Source organism: Sebastes umbrosus, chromosome 16, assembly GCF_015220745.1.
Source record: "Sebastes umbrosus isolate fSebUmb1 chromosome 16, fSebUmb1.pri, whole genome shotgun sequence".
NCBI lineage: Eukaryota > Metazoa > Chordata > Actinopteri > Perciformes > Sebastidae > Sebastes > Sebastes umbrosus.
The window spans coordinates 26,706,778-26,732,438 of record NC_051284.1 but is presented as its reverse complement, the minus strand read 5'-3'; the positions used below and the strand labels follow the sequence as shown (position 1 = coordinate 26,732,438).

Sequence of the window (25,661 nt, the reverse complement as noted above, 5' to 3'; positions counted from 1 at the left end):
ACCCTCCTGTTGTCTTCGGGTCAGATTTGACACGTTTTCAAACTTCATTACGTCATAAATATGGATGTCTTTCACCTAATTTCCCCCAAATTACATGGATGGTTCCCTTATGGTCTTTGCAAAATACACACTGTCACACTGTCTTTAAACATTTTTTTTATATTTGATATTTAATATATACACTTTGACATATACCGGTCTGTGATAATCCATCAACATTATTCCTCAAATTTTGAGTATAGTCCAAATAATTCATGATATCTGCATTTTTTTCCTAAAAAATTTGGTTTAATTTCATATAAATTAGGTTTATTGACCATGAATTAAAAAAAAAAAGTATAAAACTTGTGGTAATAAGTCGGAATGAAGTTGGCCAAAAAGGTGTAATACAGAATTTGGAGATAATTTATAATGTATGCTTTAAAATCAGTCAAACCATACCAGGTCAATTTTGACCCGGAAAGACAAAAGTTGCATGGTCGACGGGAAGACGACAGGAGGGATAAAACACGCCAAACCTTTTGGAAATTGTTTTGTATTCAATACAATCATCAATACTGTAGAATAACAGAAAGGCCCGAGCGGAATCCTCCAGAGGCTGCATTATGCACGGGCTTGCACTTGGGCACTGCTGGAGAGATGGCGTGTAATACGCAGAGACATCAGCCTCAAAACGTCGCCGTTTAGGGGGATACTGAGTGATGCTGAGTGCAGACAGTGCAATAGTGGTGATCACTCTGGTCACGGCGGTCCCAACAGTGACCGGAAGAGCACTGAGAGCGCTAGAGGTTGAACCCCGACCCCATATCCAAGCAAAGCTTTGAATATATCCTGATCATTTTAATCCTTTTCTTAAAAGTGAACTCCGTATTTTATGCTGCACATTACATTATTATTACATTTTGTAAATATATGTAGAACTATTATCGTGATCTTTAGTACGTTTTTTTACTACTTTAATTTCCACCTCATTTGGGTGCAGTGAAATAAATGGAACAAAAGAATATCTTCTAATAAACCAACAGGTACAATGAAGACTTTTGTCAGTAGTTTGATAGTGTGTCACATGGTTTCAGTGGTTTCCTGTTGGTGTGTTGTTATCTGCTGGATCGTTATGAAGGTTTTTGTATGAGAGCGTCACTGTCTTTATTACTGTGCATACTAGCTGCTCCAAAATATTCTCCGCTGTCTTCAGGGTGTCTCAGGTTCAGCATGTGAAGATACGCTGCTTTTTCTCCATCTCCACTCACGTCAAAGCGGTTCTGAAATGTTGGCTCAATTTTAGCATCTTTATAACGCATGTAGGCGATCAGCTTTAGGGAAGTGTCTCCTGCTGAGCGCTGGTACCAGAGAATAGTGTCATAGCTCGGGATTAGATGTGTGAGGTTCAGGTAGACTTTATCATCGGGTTTCCATAACAGCTCAGTTGGAGTCTGAAACACTTGTTTTTCTTTACTGAGGTAAACTCCTGTAAAGAGATCAAGAAACAATGTTAAGTAGTGCTGTAATGTCTTAATGCCACTAGTGGATAAAACCTCATTGTGTGCTTGGATTTAATTACTGGGAAAACAGCAGTAAGAAATAGGCAATCAATGATTGGTTAATATTAGGGTTAATTTAATTAAATGTTTTAAAAAAGATGGCTTCATGAATGTACAATACCTTTAATCCAGAACACAGTGATGAGGGAAACGACAAGATGAGGTGGCGTCATGTTGAATGTGAAGAACCAACTGGGATCTCTTCAGAGCTTTGTGGATCAGAAGGAGGGACAGGAAGTGATGTAGAGAAGTCAGAGAATAAGATGACGCTGAGAAACTTTATTTCATTCAGACTGCCTTTTCCTGAAACGCAGGAAAACTCTGCCTTTCTTTTTTTATTTAAATTACAACAATTACACTTCAAGGTATTTACTGAGCAGATTTGCAATAGGCAAGTACACCATTTCTGCGACTTCCCAGTGAGTCAGTTGTTACCTGTGAGGAGGAAATGGCAAAAGAGAAATCTAATCATCATGTAGAGATCTGACATGGAGCACTGAGTTACTGTGAAGTCACAGATGAAATGCAGTATTAAGTGATGACAGATTCTTTCTCAACTGAGTCACATTTAAGGAGGAAGCAAACATGATGTAGAAAGGAGGAGTGGCTTCATGTAGTTGCATATTAAACTGACATCTATATCGTCTTGATTCCTCCACAGAAGATATTGCTTTTGACAGACTTCATTTTATTTTAGAAATTGTACGTGTCTGGTTTAATAAAAGAGAAACACAGTTGTATTTAGATAACGAGTACTGATCCGATACTAGCGTGATAAATAAAACATCTTCGTCGCTTGCACGGGCTTGCGCTTGGGCACTGCTGGAGAGATGGTGTGTAATGCGCAGAGACATCAGCCTCAAAACGCCGCCGTTTAGGGGGAGAAGGCCGCAAACGTGACTTTGAGGTATTTGAACACTCACGCGCCCACAGAGGGACGAGGAGAGGAGATACTGAGTGATGCTGAGTGCAGACAGTGCATTGGTGGTGATCACTCTGGTCACGGCGGTCCCATCAGTGACCGGAAGAGCACTGAGAGCGCTACAGGTTGAACCTCGACCCCATATCTGAGCGAAGCTTTGAATATATCCTGATCATTTTAATCCTTTTCTTCAAAGTGAACTCTGTATTTAATGCTGCACATTACATTATTATTACATTTTGTAAATACATGTAGGACTATTATCGTGATCTTTCGTACGTTTTTTTACTACTTTAATTTCCAGCTCATTTGGGTGCAGTGCTGCAGTGAAATAAATGGAACAAAAGAATATCTTCTAATGAACCAACAGGTACAATGAAGACTTTTTTCAGTAGTTTGATAGTGTGTCACATGGTTTCAGTGGTTTCCTGTTGGTGTGTTGTTATCTGCTGCATCATTATGAAGGTTTTTGTATGAGAGCGTCACTGTTTTTATTACTGTGCATACTAGCTGCTCCAAAATATTCTCCGCTGTCTTCAGGGTGTCTCAGGTTCAGCATGTGAAGATACGCTGTTTTTTGTCCATCTCCACTCACGTTAAAGCGGTTCTGAAATGTTGGCTCAATTTTAGCCTCTTTATAAGACATGTAGGCGATCAGCTTTAGGGAAGTGTCTCCTGCTGAGCGCTGGTACCAGAGAATAGTGTTATAGGTTGGGATTAGATGTGTGAGGTTCAGGTTGACTTTATCATCGGGTTTCCATAACAGCTCAGTTGGAGTCTGAAACACTTGTTCTTCTTTACTGAGGTAAACTCCTGTAAAGAGATCAAGAAACAATGTTAAGTAGTGCTGTAATGTCTTAATGCCACTAGTGGATAAAACCTCTTTGTGTGCTTGGATTTAATTACTGGGAAAACAGCAGTAAGAAATAGTCAATCAATGATTGGTTAATATTAGGGTTAATTTAATTAAATGTTTAAAAAAAGATGGCTTCATGAATGTACAATACCTTTAATGCAGAACACAGTGATGAGGGAAATGACAAGATGAGATGGCGTCATGTTGAATGTGAAGAACCAACTGGGATCTCTTCAGAGCTTTGTGGATCAGAAGGAGGGACAGGAAGTGATGTAGAGAAATCAGAGAATAAGATGACGCTGAGAAACTTTATTTCATTCAGACTGCCTTTTCCTGAAACACAGGAAAACTCTGCCTTTCTTTTTTTATTTAAATTACAACAATTACACTTCAATGTATTTACTGAGCAGATTTGCAATATGCAAGTACACCATTTCTGCAACTTCCCAGTGAGTCAGTTGTTACCTGTGAGGAGGAAATGGCAAAAGAGAAATCTAATCATCATGGAGAGATCTGACATGGAGCACTGAGTTACTGTGAAGTCACAGATGAAATGCAGTATTAAGTGATGTCAGATTTTTGAGTCACATTTAAGGAGGAAGCAAACATGATGTAGAAAGGAGGAGTGGCTTCATGTAGTTGCATATTAAACTGACTTCTATATCGTCTTGATTCCCCTACAAAAGATATTGCTTTTGACAGACTTCATTTTATTTTAGAAATTGTACGTGTCTGGTTTAATAAAAGAGAAACACAGTTGTATTTAGATAACATTTTTTCCTTCCCGATACCGGTTTTCATACCTGAACTTGCGGTATCGGCCGGTACCGAGTATTGCTCCGATACGGCGTGATAAATAAAACATCTTCGTCGCTTGCATGGGCTTGCGCTTGGGCACTGCCGGAGAGATGGTGTGTAATGTGCAGAGACATCACCATCAAAACGCCGCCGTTTAGGGGGAGAGGGCCTGCAAACGTGACTTTGAGGTATTTGAACACTTACGCGCCCACAGAGGGACGAGGAGAGGAGATACTGAGTGATGCTGAGTGCAGACGGTGCATTGGTGGTGATCACTCTGGTCACGGCGGTCCCAACAGTGAGCGGAAGAGCACTGAGAGCGCTACAGGTTGAACCCCGACCCCTTATTCCTAAAAGTGAACATCGTATTTTATGCTGCACATTACATTATTATTACATTTTGTAAATACATGTAGGACTATTATCGTGATCTTTAGTACGTTTTTTTACCACTTTAATTTCCACCTCATTTCGGTGCAGTGAAATAAATGGAACAAAAGAATATCTTCTAATGAACCAACAGTTATAATGAAGACTTTTGTCAGTAGTTTGATAGTGTGTCACATGGTTTCAGTGGTTTCCTGTTGGTGTGTTGTTATCTGCTGCATCATTATGGAGGTTTTTGTATGAGAGCGTCACTGTCTTTATTACTGTGCATACTAGCTGCTCCAAAATATTCTCCGCTGTCTTCAGGGTGTCTCAGGTTCAGCATGTGAAGATACGCTGCTTTCCTTCCATCTCCACTCACGTTAAAGCGGTTCTGAAATGTCGGCTCAATGTTAACTTTATCATAATATATGTAGGCGATCAGCTTTAGGGAAGTGTCTCCTGCTGAGCGCTGGTACCAGAGAATAGTGTCATAGGTTGGGATTAGATGTGTGAGGTTCAGGTTGACTTTATCATCGGGTTTCCAAAACAGCTCAGTTGGAGTCTGAAACACTTGTTCTTCTTTACTGAGGTAAACTCCTGTAAAGAGATCAAGAAACAATGTTAAGTAGTGCTGTAATGTCTTAATGCCACTAGTGGATAAAACCTCATTGTGTGCTTGGATTTAATTACTGGGAAAACAGCAGTAAGAAATAGACAATCAATGATTGGTTAATATTAGGGTTAATTTAATTAAATGTTTAAAAAAAGATGGCTTCATGAATGTACAATACCTTTAATGCAGAACACAGTGATGAGGGAAACGACAAGATGAGGTGGCGTCATGTTGAATGTGAAGAACCAACTGGGATCTCTTCAGAGCTTTGTGGATCAGAAGGAGGGACAGGAAGTGATGTAGAGAAGTCAGAGAATAAGATGACGCTGAGAAACTTTATTTCATTCAGACTGCCTTTTCCTGAAATGCATTAGCTGTGAGCAATAACATACTTATTGTAGGTTTAATCCAGAAAGGTTTGATGGTAATTGTAATTCAAGTTCTGTTCACGAGCGTTGAGTTGAAGAATTAAAGACAAGCTGTTGAAACGTCTAAAAGTAGGAAAGAGAAGTCAAGTGTAACAAATTATAAACGTGATAAACGAGTTTGATGAGTTGGCAAATCAAAGTAAAAACCAATAATCACAGGATCATGGGGAGAGATGATTTACTCTTTCACCTACATTTGAGTGGAGGGGAGAGGAGGTTTTTGTCAAGAGCAGATGGATGTTTGATGCACTGTGCTTCCCTTGCTGCACAGAAGTATGTTGCGGTGTGTTCAAGTGCTTTGAGATTGACTATGGAAAGCGAGCCATTTTTTGTTTTGTCACCACTCAAATCTCCGCCTAATTTAAAATGTTTTCTAAACGGCTTTTCAACGTTGTCGTTTCTGAACTCTAGATATCCATATCCAACAAGTTTCATAGCCGTGTCCCCAGGTGACTGCTGGTACCACAGCATCGCTCTGTAGTCAGTTTGTCCATGCGTGCAGAAAAGCTGCACATCCACTCCAGCCTTTCTGATCAGTTCAGAGGGAGACTGATGGACCTGAACCCCCAGAGAAAGACCTGCTGTAAATAGAGTTGGACATTATTATTGATTTTAGATGTGAAGGTAAATATAGAGGACTTCCCAGTGAGTCAGTTGTTACCTGTGAGGAGGAAATGGCAAAAGAGAAATCTAATCATCATGTAGAGATCTGACATGGAGCACTGAGTTACTGTGAAGTCACAGATGAAATGCAGTATTAAGTGATGACAGATTCTTTCTCAACTGAGTCACATTTAGGGAGGAAGCAAACATGATGTAGAAAGGAGGAGTGGCTTCATGTAGTTGCATATTAAACTGACATCTATATCGTCTTGATTCCTCCACAGAAGATATTGCTTTTGACAGACTTCATTTTATTTTAGAAATTGTACGTGTCTGGTTTAATAAAAGAGAAACACAGTTGTATTTAGATAACGAGTACTGATCCGATACTAGCGTGATAAATAAAACATCTTCGTCGCTTGCACGGGCTTGCGCTTGGGCACTGCTGGAGAGATGGTGTGTAATGCGCAGAGACATCAGCCTCAAAACGCCGCCGTTTAGGGGGAGAAGGCCGCAAACGTGACTTTGAGGTATTTGAACACTCACGCGCCCACAGAGGGACGAGGAGAGGAGATACTGAGTGATGCTGAGTGCAGACAGTGCATTGGTGGTGATCACTCTGGTCACGGCGGTCCCATCAGTGACCGGAAAGAGCACTGAGAGCGCTACAGGTTGAACCTCGACCCCATATCTGAGCGAAGCTTTGAATATATCCTGATCATTTTAATCCTTTTCTTCAAAGTGAACTCTGTATTTAATGCTGCACATTACATTATTATTACATTTTGTAAATACATGTAGGACTATTATCGTGATCTTTCGTACGTTTTTTTACTACTTTAATTTCCACCTCATTTGGGTGCAGTGCTGCAGTGAAATAAATGGAACAAAAGAATATCTTCTAATGAACCAACAGGTACAATGAAGACTTTTTTCAGTAGTTTGATAGTGTGTCACATGGTTTCAGTGGTTTCCTGTTGGTGTGTTGTTATCTGCTGGATCGTTATGAAGGTTTTTGTATGAGAGCGTCACTGTCTTTATTACTGTGCATACTAGCTGCTCCAAAATATTCTCCGCTGTCTTCAGGGTGTCTCAGGTTCAGCATGTGAAGATACGCTGTTTTTTCTCCATCTCCACTCACGTTAAAGCGGTTCTGAAATGTTGGCTCAATTTTAGCATCTTTATAAGACATGTAGGCGATCAGCTTTAGGGAAGTGTCTCCTGCTGAGCGCTGGTACCAGAGAATAGTGTCATAGCTCGGGATTAGATGTGTGAGGTTCAGGTAGACTTTATCATCGGGTTTCCATAACAGCTCAGTTGGAGTCTGAAACACTTGTTCTTCTTTACTGAGGTAAACTCCTGTAAAGAGATCAAGAAACAATGTTAAGTAGTGCAGTAATGTCTTGATGCCACTAGTGGATAAAACCTCATTGTGTGCTTGGATTTAATTACTGGGAAAACAGCAGTAAGAAATAGTCAATCAATGATTGGTTAATATTAGGGTTAATTTAATTAAATGTTTAAAAAAAGATGGCTTCATGAATGTACAATACCTTTAATCCAGAACACAGTGATGAGGGAAACGACAAGAGGAGATGGCGTCATGTTGAATGTGAAGAACCAACTGGGATCTCTTCAGAGCTTTGTGGATCAGAAGGAGGGACAGGAAGTGATGTAGAGAAGTCAGAGAATAAGATGACGCTGAGAAACTTTATTTCATTCAGACTGCCTTTTCCTGAAACGCAGGAAAACTCTGCCTTTCTTTTTGTTAAATTACAACAATTACACTTCAAGGTATTTACTGAGCAGATTTGCAATTTCACAAAATATTTACACAATGAGATTTTTGATAAATAATCATCAGTAATGTGGATATAATGACTAAATGCAAAAGACAAATAATAGAACAGCTGGTAAATTCAGAAAATGACATCATTTTACTGTAACGTAGCCTTTAAAACCAGGAAAAGACATCACTTATGCCATATTACGATATCCCAAATCTAAGACGACATCACAATATCGATATAATATTGATATATTGTCCAGCCCTAATTATTATTAATGTGTTTTTTCGCTTTTTTAGGTTTTTGCTTCTGTAGAAACCTGGTTTTCTTGCAGTTGAGTTGCAAATATTTAGTGGCCGGGTACTGGTGATTTGCTGAGAATATTTAAGGCTTTAGCTGTGAGCAATAACTTATAACTTATTGTAGGTTTAATCCAGAAAGGTTTGATGGTAATTGTAATTCAAGTTCTGTTCACGAGCGTTGAGTTTGAAGAATTAAAGACAAGCTGTTGAAACGTCTAAAAGTAGGAAAGGGAAGTCAAGTGTAACAAATTATAAACGTGATAAACGAGTTTGATGAGTTGACAAATCAAAGTAAAAACCAATAATCACAGGATCATGGAGAGAGATGATTTACTCTTTCACCTACATTTGAGTGGAGGGGAGAGGAGGTTTTTGTCAAGAGCAGATGGATATCTGAAGCACTGTGCTTCCCTTGCTGCACAGAAGTACGTTGCGGTGTGTTCAAGTGTTTTTAGATTGACTATGGAAAGCGAGCCATTTTTTGTTTCACCACCCAAATCTCCACCTAATTTAAAATGTTTTCTAAACGGCTTTTCAACGCCGTCGTTTGTGAACTGTCCATATCCATATCCAACAAGTTTCATAGCCGTGTCCCCAGGTGACTGCTGGTACCACAGCATCGCTTTGTAGTCAGTTTGTCCATGCGTGCAGAAAAGCTGCACATCCACTCCAGCCTTTCTGATCAGTTCAGAGGGAGACTGATGGATCTGAACCCCCAGAGACAGACCTGCTGTAAATAGAGTTGGACATTATTATTGATTTTAGATGTGAAGGTAAATAGAGAGGACTTCCCAGTGAGTCAGTTGTTACCTGTGAGGAGGAAATGGCAAAAGAGAAATCTAATCATCATGGAGAGATCTGACATGGAGCACTGAGTTACTGTGAAATCACAGATGAAATGCAGTATTAAGTGATGACAGATTCTTTCTCAACTGAATCACATCTAAGGAGGAAGCAAACATGATGTAGAAAGGAGGAGTGGCTTCATGTAGTTTCATATTAAACTGACATCTATATCGTCTTGATTCCTCCACAGAAGATATTGCTTTTGACAGACTTCATTTTATTTTAGAAATTGTACGTGTCTGGTTTAATAAAAGAGAAACACAGTTGTATTTAGATAATGAGTACTGATCCGATACTAGCGTGATAAATAAAACATCTTCGTCGCTTGCACGGGCTTGCGCTTGGGCACTGCTGGAGAGATGGTGTGTAATGCGCAGAGACATCAGCCTCAAAACGCCGCCGTTTAGGGGGAGAAGGCCGCAAACGTGACTTTGAGGTATTTGAACACTCACGCGCCCACAGAGGGACGAGGAGAGGAGATACTGAGTGATGCTGAGTGCAGACAGTGCATTGGTGGTGATCACTCTGGTCACGGCGGTCCCATCAGTGACCGGAAGAGCACTGAGAGCGCTACAGGTTGAACCTCGACCCCATATCTGAGCGAAGCTTTGAATATATCCTGATCATTTTAATCCTTTTCTTCAAAGTGAACTCCGTATTTTATGCTGCACATTACATTATTATTACATTTTGTAAATACATGTAGGACTATTATCGTGATCTTTCGTACGTTTTGTTACTACTTTAATTTCCACCTCATTTGGGTGCAGTGCTGCAGTGAAATAAATGGAACAAAAGAATATCTTCTAATGAACCAACAGGTACAATGAAGACTTTTTTCAGTAGTTTGATAGTGTGTCACATGGTTGCAGTGGTTTCCTGTTGGTGTGTTGTTATCTGCTGCATCATTATGAAGGTTTTTGTATGAGAGCGTCACTGTTTTTATTACTGTGCATACTAGCTGCTCCAAAATATTCTCCGCTGTCTTCAGGGTGTCTCAGGTTCAGCATGTGAAGATACGCTGTTTTTTCTCCATCTCCACTCACGTTAAAGCGGTTCTGAAATGTCGGCTCAATGTTAACTTTATCATAATATATGTAGGCGATCAGCTTTAGGGAAGTGTCTCCTGCTGAGCGCTGGTACCAGAGAATAGTGTCATAGTTTGGGATTAGATGTGTGAGGTTCAGGTTGACTTTATCATCGGGTTTCCATAACAGCTCAGTTGGAGTCTGAAACACTTGTTCTTCTTTACTGAGGTAAACTCCTGTAAAGAGATCAAGACACAATGTTAAGTAGTGCTGTAATGTCTTAATGCCACAAGTGGATAAAACCTCATTGTGTGCTTGGATTTAATTACTGGGAAAACAGCAGTAAGAAATAGTCAATCAATGATTGGTTAATATTAGGGTTAATTTAATTAAATGTTTAAAAAAAGATGGCTTCATGAATGTACAATACCTTTAATCCAGAACACAGTGATGAGGGAAATGACAAGATGAGATGGCGTCATGTTGAATGTGAAGAACCAACTGGGATCTCTTCAGAGCTTTGTGGATCAGAAGGAGGGACAGGAAGTGATGTAGAGAAGTCAGAGAATAAGATGACGCTGAGAGACTTTATTTCATTCAGACTGCCTTTTCCTGAAACGCAGGAAAACTCTGCCTTTCTTTTTGTTAAATTACAACAATTACACTTCAAAGTATTTACTGAGCAGATTTGCAATTTCACAAAATATTTACACAATGAGATTTTTGATAAATAATCATCAGTAATGTGGATATAATGACTAAATGCAAAAGACAAATAATAGAACAGCTGGTAAATTCAGAAAATGACATCATTTTACTGTAACGTAGCCTTTAAAACCAGGAAAAGACATCACTTATGCCATATTACGATATCCCAAATCTAAGACGACATCACAATATCGATATAATATTGATATATTGTCCAGCCCTAATTATTATTAATGTGTTTTTTCGCTTTTTTAGGTTTTTGCTTCTGTAGAAACCTGGTTTTCTTGCAGTTGAGTTGCAAATATTTAGTGGCCGGGTACTGGTGATTTGCTGAGAATATTTAAGGCTTTAGCTGTGAGCAATAACTTATAACTTATTGTAGGTTTAATCCAGAAAGGTTTGATGGTAATTGTAATTCAAGATCTGTTCACGAGCGTTGAGTTTGAAGAATTAATGACAAGCTGTTGAAACGTCTAAATGTAGGAAAGGGAAGTCAAGTGTAACAAATTATAAACGTGATAAACGAGTTTGATGAGTTGACAAATCAAAGTAAAAACCAATAATCACAGGATCATGGGGAGAGATGATTTACTCTTTCACCTACATTTGAGTGGAGGGGAGAGGAGGTTTTTGTCAAGAGCAGATGGATATCTGAAGCACTGTGCTTCCCTTGCTGCACAGAGGTACGTTGCGGTGTGTTCAAGTGCTTTGAGATTGACTATGGAAAGCGAGCCATTTTTTGTTTTGTCATCACCCAAATCTCCACCTAATTTAAAATGTTTTCTAAACGGCTTTTCAACGCCGTCGTTTGTGAACTGTCCATATCCATATCCAACAAGTTTCATAGCCGTGTCCCCAGGTGACTGCTGGTACCACAGCATCGCTTTGTAGTCAGTTTGTCCATGCGTGCAGAAAAGCTGCACATCATCTCCAGCCTTTCTGATCAGTTCAGAGGGAGACTGATGGATCTGAACCCCCAGAGAAAGACCTACAAAAAAAAGAGACAAATCTCTGGTTTATCTGCTTGAATATGAAAACAAACTACAAACTTGTTGATCCAGAGAACCGTTCACATTACCTATAAGATAAGAAAGTAGAAAAGGAATCATTTTAGTTCTGTCTCTGCAGATTTAATTCTCAGTAAAAATTGTAGTAATGATGATGTCGAAGGTTACTCTGCTGCGTCTGCTCTGGCTATATGACTAGACTGAATATGAAGAAAGCCAGCAGACACAAGAGGAAGTGATGTGTAGAAATCACATGACAGAAACCTTGACTGCAGCTGGCTGGTGGAGGTCTTTTACTCCAAACCACAGCTGATAAAGGATGGCGTTTAGTTTTTGTGTAGGTTAAAGGAGATCTGCCTCAACGTGCAGACCGAGCTGCACAGTAGTACGTCGCACTGTGCTCCGACTCTTTTAGCTTCACTATAAACAGAGAGCCGTTCTTTGCTGTGTTTTCACTTAAATCTCCACTCATATTGAAATGCTCTTTATATATGTCTTTTTCATAGTTTAAGAAAGTATATTGTATATGTCCAATGAGTTTCATATCCTTGTCCCCAGGTGACTGCTGGTACCACAGCATCACTGTGTAGTCCGGCTGTCCGTGGGTACAGACAAGCTGCACATCATCTCCAGCCTTTCTGATAGCAGCAGAGGGAGACTGATGGACCTGAACCCCCAGAGACAGACCTGCTGTAAATAGAGTTGGACAGGTTATTGATTTTAGATGTGAAGGTAAATAGAGAGGACTTCCCAGTGAGTCAGTTGTTACCTGTGAGGAGGAAATGGCAAAAGAGAAATCTAATCATCATGTAGAGATCTGACATGGAGCACTGAGTTACTGTGAAGTCACAGATGAAATGCAGTATTAAGTGATGACAGATTCTTTCTCAACTGAATCACATTTAAGGAGGAAGCAAACATGATGTAGAAAGGAGGAGTGGCTTCATGTAGTTTCATATTAAACTGACATCTATATCATCTTGATTCCCCTACGTTTTTTTACTACTTTAATTTCCACCTCATTTGGGTGCAGTGCTGCAGTGAAATACATGGAACAAAAGAATATCTTCTAATGAACCAACAGGTACAATGAAGACTTTTTTCAGTAGTTTGATAGTGTGTCACATGGTTTCAGTGGTTTCCTGTTGGTGTGTTGTTATCTGCTGCATCATTATGGAGGTTTTTGTATGAGAGCGTCACTGTCTTTATTACTGTGCATACTAGCTGCTCCAAAATATTCTCCGCTGTCTTCAGGGTGTCTCAGGTTCAGCATGTGAAGATACGCTGTTTTTTCTCCATCTCCGCTCATGTCAAAGCGGTTCTGAAATGTCGGCTCAATGTTAACTTTATCATAATATATGTAGGCAATCAGCTTTAGGGAAGTGTCTCCTGCTGAGCGCTGGTACCAGAGAATAATGTCATAGCTCGGGATTAGATGTGTGAGGTTCAGGTTGACTTTATCATCGGGTTTCCAAAACAGCTCAGTTGGAGTCTGAAACACTTGTTCTTCTTTACTGAGGTAAACTCCTGTAAAGAGATCAAGAAACAATGTTAAGTAGTGCTGTAATGTCTTAATGCCACTAGTGGATAAAACCTCATTGTGTGCTTGGATTTAATTACTGGGAAAACAGCAGTAAGAAATAGTCAATCAATGATTGGTTAATATTAGGGTTAATTTAATTAAATGTTTAAAAAAAGATGGCTTCATGAATGTACAATACCTTTAATCCAGAACAAAGTGATGAGGGAAACGACAAGAGGAGATGGCGTCATGTTGAATGTGAAGAACCAACTGGGATCTCTTCAGAGCTTTGTGGATCAGAAGGAGGGACAGGAAGTGATGTAGAGAAGTCAGAGAATAAGATGACGCTGAGAAAATTTATTTCATTCAGACTGCCTTTTCCTGAAACGCAGGAAAACTCTGCCTTTCTTTTTGTTAAATTACAACAATTACACTTCAAGGTATTTACTGAGCAGATTTGCAATTTCACAAAATATTTACACAATGAGATTTTTGATAAATAATCATCAGTAATGTGGATATAATGACTAAATGCAAAAGACAAATAATAGAACAGCTGGTAAATTCAGAAAATGACATCATTTTGCTGTAACGTAGCCTTTAAAACCAGGAAAAGACATCACTTATGCCATATTAAGATATCCCAAATCTAAGATGACATCACAATATCGATATAATATTGATATATTGTCCAGCCCTAATTATTATTAATGTGTTTTTTCGCTTTTTTAGGTTTTTGCTTCTGTAGAAACCTGGTTTTCTTGCAGTTGAGTTGCAAATATTTAGTGGCCGGGTACTGGTGATTTGCTGAGAATATTTAAGGCTTTAGCTGTGAGCAATAACTTATAACTTATTGTAGGTTTAATCCAGAAAGGTTTGATGGTAATTGAAATTCAAGTTCTGTTCAAGATCGTTGAGTTTGAAGAATTAATGACAAGCTGTTGAAACGTCTAAATGTAGGAAAGGGAAGTCAAGTGTAACAAATTATAAACGTGATAAACGAGTTTGATGAGTTGGCAAATCAAAGTAAAAACCAATAATCACAGGATCATGGGGAGAGATGATTTACTCTTTCACCTACATTTGAGTGGAGGGGAGAGGAGGTTTTTGTCAAGAGCAGATGGATGTTTGATGCACTGTGCTTCCCTTGCTGCACAGAAGTATGTTGCGGTGTGTTCAAGTGCTTTTAGATTGACTATGGAAAGCGAGCCATTTTTTGTTTTGTCACCACTCAAATCTCCTCCTAATTTAAAATGTTTTCTAAACGGCTTTTCAACGTTGTCGTTTCTGAACTCTAAATATCCATATCCAACAAGTTTCATAGCCGTGTCCCCAGGTGACTGCTGGTACCACAGCATCACATTGTAGTCAGTTTGTCCATGCGTGCAGAAAAGCTGCACATCCACTCCAGCCTTTCTGATCAGTTCAGAGGGAGACTGATGGATCTGAACCCCCAGAGAAAGACCTGCTGTAAATAGAGTTGGACATTATTATTGATTTTAGATGTGAAGGTAAATATAGAGGACTTCCCAGTGAGTCAGTTGTTACCTGTGAGGAGGAAATGGCAAAAGAGAAATCTAATCATCATGTAGAGATCTGACATGGAGCACTGAGTTACTGTGAAGTCACAGATGAAATGCAGTATTAAGTGATGACAGATTTTTTCTCAACTGAATCACATTTAAGGAGGAAGCAAACATGATGTAGAAAGGAGGAGTGGCTTCATGTAGTTGCATATTAAACTGACATCTATATCGTCTTGATTCCCCTACGTTTTTTTACTACTTTAATTTCCACCTCATTTGGGTGCAGTGCTGCAGTGAAATAAATGGAACAAAAGAATATCTTCTAATGAACCAACAGGTACAATGAAGACTTTTTTCAGTAGTTTGATAGTGTGTCACATGGTTTCAGTGGTTTCCTGTTGGTGTGTTGTTATCTGCTGCATCATTATGAAGGTTTTTGTATGAGAGCGTCACTGTTTTTATTACTGTGCATACTAGCTGCTCCAAAATATTCTCCGCTGTCTTCAGGGTGTCTCAGGTTCAGCATGTGAAGATACGCTGTTTTTTCTCCATCTCCACTCACGTTAAAGCGGTTCTGAAATGTTGGCTCAACTTTAACTTCTTTATAATATATGTAGGCGATCAGCTTTAGGGAAGTGTCTCCTGCTGAGCGCTGGTACCAGAGAATAGTGGTATAGCTCGGGATTAGATGTGTGAGGTTCAGGTTGACTTTATCATCGGGTTTCCAAAACAGCTCAGTTGGAGTCTGAAACACTTGTTCTTCTTTACTGAGGTAAACTCCTGTAAAGAGATCAAGACACAATGTTAAGTAGTGCTGTAATGTCTTAATGCCACTAGTGGATAAAACCTCATTGTGTGCTTGGATTTAATTACTGGGAAAACAGCAGTAAGAAATAGGCAATCAATGATTGGTTAATATTAGGGTTAATTTAATTAAATGTTTTAAAAAAGATGGCTTCATGAATGTACAATACCTTTAATCCAGAACACAGTGATGAGGGAAACGACAAGATGAGGTGGAGTCATGTTGAATGTGAAGAACCAACTGGGATCTCTTCAGAGCTTTGTGGATCAGAAGGAGGGACAGGAAGTGATGTAGAGAAGTCAGAGAATAAGATGACGTTGAGAAACTTTATTTCATTCAGACTGCCTTTTCCTGAAACGCATCAGCTGTGAGCAATAACTTATAACTTATTGTAGGTTTAATCCAGAAAGGTTTGATGGTAATTGTAATTCAAGTTCTGTTCAAGATCGTTGAGTTTGAAGAATTAATGAAAAGCTGTTGAAACGTCTAAAAGTAGGAAAGGGAAGTCAAGTGTAACAAATTATAAACGTGATAAACGAGTTTGATGAGTTGTCAAATCAAAGTAAAAACCAATAATCACAGGATCATGGGGAGAGATGATTTACTCTTTCACCTACATTTGAGTGGAGGGGAGAGGAGGTTTTTGTCAAGAGCAGATGGATGTTTGATGCACTGTGCTTCCCTTGCTGCACAGAAGTATGTTGCGGTGTGTTCAAGTGCTTTTAGATTGACTATGGAAAGCGAGCCATTTTTTGTTTTGTCACCACTCAAATCTCCTCCTAATTTAAAATGTTTTCTAAACGGCTTTTCAACGTTGTCGTTTCTGAACTCTAAATATCCATATCCAACAAGTTTCATAGCCGTGTCCCCAGGTGACTGCTGGTACCACAGCATCACATTGTAGTCAGTTTGTCCATGCGTGCAGAAAAGCTGCACATCATCTCCAGCCTTTCTGATCAGTTCAGAGGGAGACTGATGGATCTGAACCCCCAGAGAAAGACCTGCTGTAAATAGAGTTGGACATTATTATTGATTTTAGATGTGAAGGTAAATAGAGAGGACTTCCCAGTGAGTCAGTTGTTACCTGTGAGGAGGAAATGGCAAAAGAGAAATCTAATCATCATGTAGAGATCTGACATGGAGCACTGAGTTACTGTGAAGTCACAGATGAAATGCAGTATTAAGTGATGACAGATTCTTTCTCAACTGAGTCACATTTAAGGAGGAAGCAAACATGATGTAGAAAGGAGGAGTGGCTTCATGTAGTTGCATATTAAACTGACATCTATATCGTCTTGATTCACCTACGTTTTTTTACTACTTTAATTTCCACCTCATTTGGGTGCAGTGCTGCAGTGAAATAAATGGAACAAAAGAATATCTTCTAATGAACCAACAGGTACAATGAAGACTTTTTTCAGTAGTTTGATAGTGTGTCACATGGTTTCAGTGGTTTCCTGTTGGTGTGTTGTTATCTGCTGCATCATTATGAAGGTTTTTGTATGAGAGCGTCACTGTCTTTATTACTGTGCATACTAGCTGCTCCAAAGTATTCTCCGCTGTCTTCAGGGTGTCTCAGGTTCAGCATGTGAAGATACGCTGTTTTTTCTCCATCTCCACTCACGTTAAAGCGGTTCTGAAATGTCGGCTCAATGTTAACTTTATCATAATATATGTAGGCAATCAGCTTTAGGGAAGTGTCTCCTGCTGAGCGCTGGTACCAGAGAATAGTGTTATAGGTTGGGATTAGATGTGTGAGGTTCAGGTTGACTTTATCATCGGGTTTCCAAAACAGCTCAGTTGGAGTCTGAAACACTTGTTCTTCTTTACTGAGGTAAACTCCTGTAAAGAGATCAAGAAACAATGTTAAGTAGTGCTGTAATGTCTTAATGCCACTAGTGGATAAAACCTCATTGTGTGCTTGGATTTAATTACTGGGAAAACAGCAGTAAGAAATAGGCAATCAATGATTGGTTAATATTAGGGTTAATTTAATTAAATGTTTTAAAAAAGATGGCTTCATGAATGTACAATACCTTTAATCCAGAACACAGTGATGAGGGAAACGACAAGATGAGATGGCGTCATGTTGAATGTGAAGAACCAACTGGGATCTCTTCAGAGCTTTGTGGATCAGAAGGAGGGACAGGAAGTGATGTAGAGAAGTCAGAGAATAAGATGACGCTGAGAGACTTTATTTCATTCAGACTGCCTTTTCCTGAAATGCATTAGCTGTGAGCAATAACATACTTATTGTAGGTTTAATCCAGAAAGGTTTGATGGTAATTGTAATTCAAGATCTGTTCACGAGCGTTGAGTTGAAGAATTAAAGACAAGCTGTTGAAACGTCTAAAAGTAGGAAAGAGAAGTCAAGTGTAACAAATTATAAACGTGATAAATGAGTTTGATGAGTTGACAAATCAAAGTAAAAACCAATAATCACAGGATCATGGGGAGAGATGATTTACTCTTTCACCTACATTTGAGCGGTGAGGTGAGGAGGTTTTTGTCAAGAGCAGATGGATATCTGAAGCACTGTGCCTCCCTTGCTGCACAGAGGTACGTTGCGGTGTGTTCAAGTGCTTTGAGATTGACTATGGAAAGCGAGCCATTTTTTGTTTTGTCATCACCCAAATCTCCTCCTAATTTAAAATGTTTTCTAAACGGCTTTTCAACGCTGTCGTTTCTGAACTGTACATATCCATATCCAACAAGTTTCATAGCCGTGTCCCCAGGTGACCGCTGGTACCACAGCATCGCTCTGTAGTCAGTTTGTCCATGCGTGCAGAAAAGCTGCACATCATCTCCAGCCTTTCTGATCAGTTCAGAGGGAGACTGATGGATCTGAACCCCCAGAGAAAGACCTACAAAAAAGAGACAAATCTCTGGTTTATCTGCTTGAATATGAAAACAAACTACAAACTTGTTGATCCAGAGAACCGTTCACATTACCTATAAGATAAGGAAGTAGAAAAGGAATCATTTTAGTTCTGTCTCTGCAGATTTAATTCTCAGTAAAAATTGTAGTAATGATGATGTCGAAGGTTACTCTGCTGCGTCTGCTCTGGCTATATGACTAGACTGAATATGAAGAAAGCCAGCAGACACAAGAGGAAGTGATGTGTAGAAATCACATGACAGAAACCTTGACTGCAGCTGGCTGGTGGAGGTCTTTTACTCCAAACCACAGCTGATAAAGGATGGCGTTTAGTTTTTGTGTAGGTTAAAGGAGATCTGCCTCAACGTGCAGACCGAGCTGCACAGTAGTACGTCGCACTGTGCTCCGACTCTTTTAGCTTCACTATAAACAGAGAGCCGTTCTTTGCTGTGTTTTCACTTAAATCTCCACTCATATTGAAATGCTCTTTATATATGTCTTTTTCATAGTTTAAGAAAGTATATTGTATATGTCCAATGAGTTTCATATCCTTGTCCCCAGGTGACTGCTGGTACCACAGCATCACATTGTAGTCCGGCTGTCCGTGGGTACAGACAAGCTGCACATCATCTCCAGCCTTTCTGATAGCAGCAGAGGGAGACTGATGGACCTGAACCCCCAGAGACAGACCTGCTGTAAATAGAGTTGGACAGGTTATTGATTTTAGATGTGAAGGTAAATAGAGAGGACTTCCCAGTGAGTCAGTTGTTACCTGTGAGGAGGAAATGGCAAAAGAGAAATCTAATCATCATGTAGAGATCTGACATGGAGCACTGAGTTACTGTGAAGTCACAGATGAAATGCAGAATTAAGTGATGTCAGATTTTTGAATCACATCTAAGGAGGAAGCAGACATGATGTAGAAAGGAGGAGTGGCTTCATGTAGTTGCATATTAAACTGACATCTATATCGTCTCGATTCCCCCACAAAAGATATTGCTTTTGACATGTTGACTTGTCCTACTCTTTCGCATGATGCATCTTCAAATGTTTTGTAAGATTGCTGTAGTTGACATTGGCAACACTAGTTCCACCACTTGAAACGGAAGACTTACATACTGGACATATCGCCGTTTTACTTGTTGGATAGCCCACTGTGAAATATTGCCAAATGGCTGACATTTTCCTCACCCTGACTACCATTAGACTCTCTACTAGCACCGCACTGTTGTTGTACGTTATCGTCACGTGATAAACTACCTGCAATCAATTCTTCTTCGTTGCTCTAAAACAGTGGTTGCCATGGCGACAGCACAGTGAAGGCTGCTGTTTTGGAGCGGCGAAGAAGAATTGATTTCCGGTTAAACAAGTTTCTTTTTTTCCTGGGTTAATAAATGATGGTATCGGATCAGTGCGTAGACTGGCGTACTCACCGATACCCAATACTGAATTTTGTGCAGTATAGGATGCACTCCTGATACTGGTATCGGTATCAGAATAACTCTAGTTGTATTAGCTAATGATGATGTGATTGCATCAAACCAAAGTACAACCACAATAGCAGGTGTCTGGGAGCAGTTTATTCCAGGTCTTATTATAAACCACTGATGACAAAAGATGGTGCAGAGTTTTTGTAAAGTTCAGAGGGGGTTTTTGTCAGCGTGCTTCTCTGGCTGCACAGTAGTAAACTGCACCGTGCTCTTGTTTTACAAGGTTGACTATAAGAGAGCCATTCTTTGCTGTACTTCCTGTCAAATCTCCAGACATATCAAAATCCTCTTTATATGGCTCTTCCTTTGTGACATCTGTATTGTACAAGTATCCAATGAGTTTCATAGCTGTGTCTCCAGGTGACCGCTGGTACCAGAGTATCACCCTGTAGTCAGTTTTATCATGGCTGCAGAAAATCTGCACTTTGTCTCCAGGTGTTGTGATGAGTTCAGAGGGAGACTGACGGACATCTAGACCCAGACTAACACCTGGATAAAAACAAAAATAGAGAACAAACTTGGTTACATAATGATAGATTATGAGAGAAAACAATATTTCCACCTATATGTGCTAATTGGATTTGAAAATGTGTTTACCTGCCAGACAACAGAAGAGGAGAAAGCGGATCATTTTGATTCAAAATAAAACTACTCAAAGCCCTTTACATGACATGTCGGACTGCATATGACAGTTTTCCAGATGTAATTCGCTGTGATCTCACATCAGCTCACTAGATGTGACTCTGTTAGTGTTGGAGATTCAACTGATGCCTCCACTGAGCTGACTAAGGTTTGAATAGGGAAGGGAAGCGATGAAGAAACAGCATCACTATACATCAGCTGGCAAAGACGAAAGCTTCTGGCTGGGAGGAGTCTGTTCAAGGTGTAATTTATAACCATAAATGCTGATAAGGATTGCCAGTTTTAGTATAAAGGAGAAGGAAACAACAGTAGAGCTGCAACAATTAATCGATCAATCGTTTAGTTGTCAACTATTTAATTAATCGCCAACTATTTTAATAATCAGTTTGAGTAACTTTTTAAGAAAAGAAAAGTCAAAATTTTCAGATTCCAGCTTCTTAAATGTGAATATTTTCTGGTTTCTTTACTCTTCTATGACAGTAAACTGAATATCTTTGAGTTGTGGACAAAACAAGACATTTGAGGACGTCATCTTGGGCTTTGGGAAACAATGATTTTCTGACATTTTAAAGACCAAACAACTAATCGATTACTGTGCTTTGCTGACAACCAACTAGAAAAATGTATCAATGCAGAAACTATACATAAAGTGGTATCCCTGAATGATAAAAGTGAATATTACTAATGAGCCAAGACAAAAAGAATAATGTTGTCATGTTGTCCTCCTGTCTGAATGAACACAGATCACTGAGTGTCTCTGTTTACTGTAGACTCTTTATCAACACCTTCCTGTCAAATCTATACCAGCTACATCATATTTCACAGTGCTGCCTGTGTTTAACTGGAGAGTATTTCTGAAGCTCCAGCTCCACCTACTGGACAGATATAACAACCAACACTTGGTCTCTAATACACTCACCAAATGTATTGTCAACCAGTTTTTGTTCAGCCGCTCATACTTCTCACATCACTGTGTTTACTGACGGCACAAAAATACACACCGCTGTCATCAGGCTGCAAGTCTTTCACAGTAAGAGCCCCGCTCTCTATTTTGTCTTTGATGGCTGAATATTTGGTTTGAGAGACCCCCCCATAGTCTGGCTGTCCACCATAAACTGTGTAGACTATGAGGGTCATGGTCTCCCCTGGACGCTGTCTGTACCAGTACATCTGGTTATGACCAGCATCTTTGTTGTGGTTGCAGTTCATCTCTGCAGATTTGAAAACATAACTCCAACTGACTTCAGGGTTTTGGATCACATCCTGGCAGTGACCTGTTTGGAGAAAAAACAAAATTTAAAACTAATTTGCAGTCCTTCTTAAAAAGTTTTATAAACTATTTAACAAATGTTTCATGTTTTGTCAGATTTTTTACTCATTTCAACATTCAGTGAGCCAAAATTTGTGTGCAAAATGTTTTTGGTGCATGCAAAAACATGTAGACATTGGAAAAGATGGTAAAACAAAGAAGCCCAGTGTATACAAAATTAAATCCACACAATAAATACATGTATTCAATCAAACATGAAAATCTACTAATCTCTTACTCTTTTAGAAAATACAGTATATTCAAAAATCTGTATGTTTGTACCTTGAAGCCACAGAGACGAGACTACAAATGTGATGAGAACTTGAGTCGTCATAGTGATCCTGTTAACATGAGAAGCAGCCACAGCAGACATGACGAGTACCTGAGGGAGGTTAAATACTGCGATGCTACCCAGAAGGAACCTCCCATTAAAGTCTGTGATGTTAATAAGAGGAAGAAGCAGTGTTGGTTAGAATGAGTTAATAGCTAAATTGTTATTGTACTTATTGTGTTTCTATCTGTGACGGTGAATCCAGTGTTGGTTTTTGTTGAGTTAATGTTCTGGTGGTTGTGTAGCTGTGCTGTGTGGAAACAGTAACACCCTGCGTTGTCTTCTGATGTGAGATTAAAGGTGATTTATGGCATCACATTTACATTTATCTGCCCTTTCATTGTCAGTTTTTCATTGAATCCCGGTTCTCCTCTGTATTTATGAGTTTCCCTTACAGAAGAAGATACCTGTCTGGATTGTTTGATAGTTTTGTAGGTAGTTTTATGTTGGAACTTGGTTTCATTACCGCAGCTGGACTCGAATATAATAGCCAGACAGAGATCTGTAAGAGGTAGGGATGCTAAAATTAACCGATAAACTGATAATGATATGATCTTTACTCCAGCTTTCAAACTGAGCTCGCTACAGCAAATATCAAACACGGCTGGGCTTAATCTCAAGTTGCGTTAATGCGTTAAAGAAATAAGTGGCATTAAAACAAATTTGCGTTAAAGGGACTATTTGTAACTTTCAGAAATGGTTCTTAACAGCGACACCTGTGGCCGTGAAATCAACGAAAGTCAGCGTCGGGCTCGAGCTTGTGGTCGCTCTAAATAGACATGAACGAGCATCATGGATGTAGAAGGACAACGAAGCTAACGGGAGAGCTAGCGACGCACTTGGAGGTAGTATACACATGTGACTACATCTGGGTTTCAAAATAAGGTGTTGACAACGGGCGGTTATCTGCTGTAACCGGCGTATGAGAGCAGTGCAGAGTGGCAGCCCTAAGCTAGCCAGTGGGACACGGTAGACATTACTCCTCTATTGTATATCTTTACATAGCAAATAGTTGCTTGCTGCTATATTAATGCTCTGAACGTCGAATAGAGAGCCTTTTAATTAACCTTAATATCATATTTATCAATTTGACTCTCTTTTTCAAAACTTAGATGTGGACAGAAAAGTTCATTTTCATTTAACTGTATTGTTTTCTCGTACAGATACAGTGAGTGAGAAAGAAAAGATGAGAAACACTGCACCCTAATGGATGAAATAAGAGTGTAACTATCTCATGGTGAGCCAGCTGTCTGATATCAGTCATTCACATTGTGGTTTATCTGTGGTTCATGTGGTAATTTGTGTAACCGGCTGCATCAGAGAGGGTTTTTGTCGAAGGCGGAGGGTTCTTGCAGCACTGTGGCTCTACTGGCAGCACAGAAATACACTGCTCCGTCCTCGGATCGACTCGGCTTTGGAATATGAAGACTTGCCAGACTTCCCCCAACACCACTCACATTATAAGTTTCTATGAATTTAGGTTCAACAACTAAAGAAGTGAATCGTACATAGCCAACTAGGACCATATCATTTTTGCCAGCAGACCGTTTATACCACTGGATCATATCAAAGTCACTGTTTGAATGGCTGCAGTTCATCTGGACTTCTTCTTCAGGATGTGTGATCAGGGCAGTGGGAGTCTGATGAACACTGTTCTTTGACAGTTCTGCAAGATATAACAAACAGCTTTAGTGACGGAAAAAATATACTTAAAATATACATGTAGAAATGTAATATTACCTGTTAAACAGAACGGCAGAGCTGCTAAATGTACAAGGAGTCTAATCATGATCGTAACGCAGATGAAAACAAAACTATAATGATGACTGTGAGCTGAACAGAGCTGACTGGATGTAAAGGAGGAGGGGTTGACAGACATTATGGGCCGTCACATGTCTTTTAGGGCTGGGACGATACACCTATCTCCCGATTCGGTACTATCACGATACTTGGGTGCTGATTCGATATTGCGATTTTTAAGTATTGCGATTCGATATTATGATTTATTGCGATTTTTGTTAACTTTTTTTAACACTAGTCCATGGGAAAAAGTTGAATCATGCACTTCTAGGGACTTTTACTTTGGAAAATATCTAAATTAATACAGTAGAAATGTTTGATTTTCAGCATGTATGTAGTCAGAGATGTCCTGAAGGCAAAAATAAATCAGTCATTGAAAGGGATTATTTATTAAATTTTTTTCCAGCAATCCAATAATCACAAAATAAAGACAATTCCATCAAAACTTTGTGGTATTTTCTTTTTAATTTATAAGGGACATGTAATATTTTATACTCCTAACCAATCAATATTATTTCCATGTATGTATGTTGTATATACAGTTCCCTTTGTCAACACCTTATTTTGAAACCCAGATGTAGTCACATGTTTGTACTTCCTCCAAGTGCGTTGCAAGCTCTCCCGTCTGCTCCGTTCTCTTTCTACATCCATGGTCAGCTCCATTGAGACCGTTTGAATGCATTTAACATAAATGTCAGTATATGGGTGCTCTACAGTTGTAGCGTCGGCCCATTTGACCACGGAGATGAGAGAGACGGCTGGTTGGACCGCACATCACCGCAATACGATAACGTTTCCTGTCCATGACAGAGTTAGCATGCAGCTTTAGCCGTGATGTCTAGCTCTGCTTTTACTTGTAATGTGTGAAACCCAAAGTGTTTCTCTACTTAACTGTATGTGTAGTGTTTACCACGTTGGATTTAAAATGTGACGGTGCAGGTCGTATCCACGCGGACCCTTTTTCTACTTTTTCGTTTGGGCTCGCTGCGGTTTGTTTTGGTTGACGGATACGGAACGGATATGACGTCACGTTACTCAGACTACAACAATAAAAGCGGTAACTTTCTTCTACCTCCGCATAGACTAATATATATATCAATATATATATATATATATATATATATATATATATATATATTTATATATTGATTCTGGCATAAAAAAACAATTTTAAAATCGTAAAAAAAACATGACACATACATAATTATTTATTATTTATTGTATGTTTTGATTATATGTGCTGTCTGCATGATTGTACTGATGTTTTACTGTTCTCTTTTATCTTTATTGATCTATCTTGTTTCTTCTCTGTCTTAACTCTTTCCTTTTAATCAATGTGCTGTAATGTATTGTTCTTTTTAGGGTGCCTATTGTCATCGGGCCAGGGACTACAGCTGGATATTAGCCATGTTGGCTAAAGCTGCCCTTTTTACTGTTATTGCTACAGTCAATTAATTGGGATTGTCCACGATATAATAAACTAATAAACTAAACTAAACTAAACATAGGTGAATTTAATTTTCTTTCCCACCCCTAATGTCTTCATCAGT

At 39.3% G+C, this 25,661-nt stretch overlaps 1 protein-coding gene, 1 long non-coding RNA gene and 1 gene segment (V, D, J or C); all 3 read right to left on the bottom strand.

Annotated features, from left to right (window-relative positions):
• Positions 1-25,661, bottom strand: part of LOC119504433 (T cell receptor beta chain MC.7.G5-like) — a 98,219-nt gene that overhangs the window by 27,292 nt on the left and 45,266 nt on the right. The gene's annotated exons all lie outside the window — the stretch shown is intronic.
• Positions 20,030-21,064, bottom strand: LOC119504461. The segment is given in 2 exon segments: positions 20,030-20,518; positions 20,627-21,064. Coding segments are annotated over 2 exon segments (357 nt in total).
• LOC119504462 lies at positions 23,680-24,155 on the bottom strand. Its single transcript, XR_005210569.1, has 2 exons — positions 24,052-24,155; positions 23,680-23,977 (listed from the first exon to the last, which is right to left on the bottom strand). It is a non-coding gene; the product is annotated as an uncharacterized LOC119504462 (long non-coding RNA).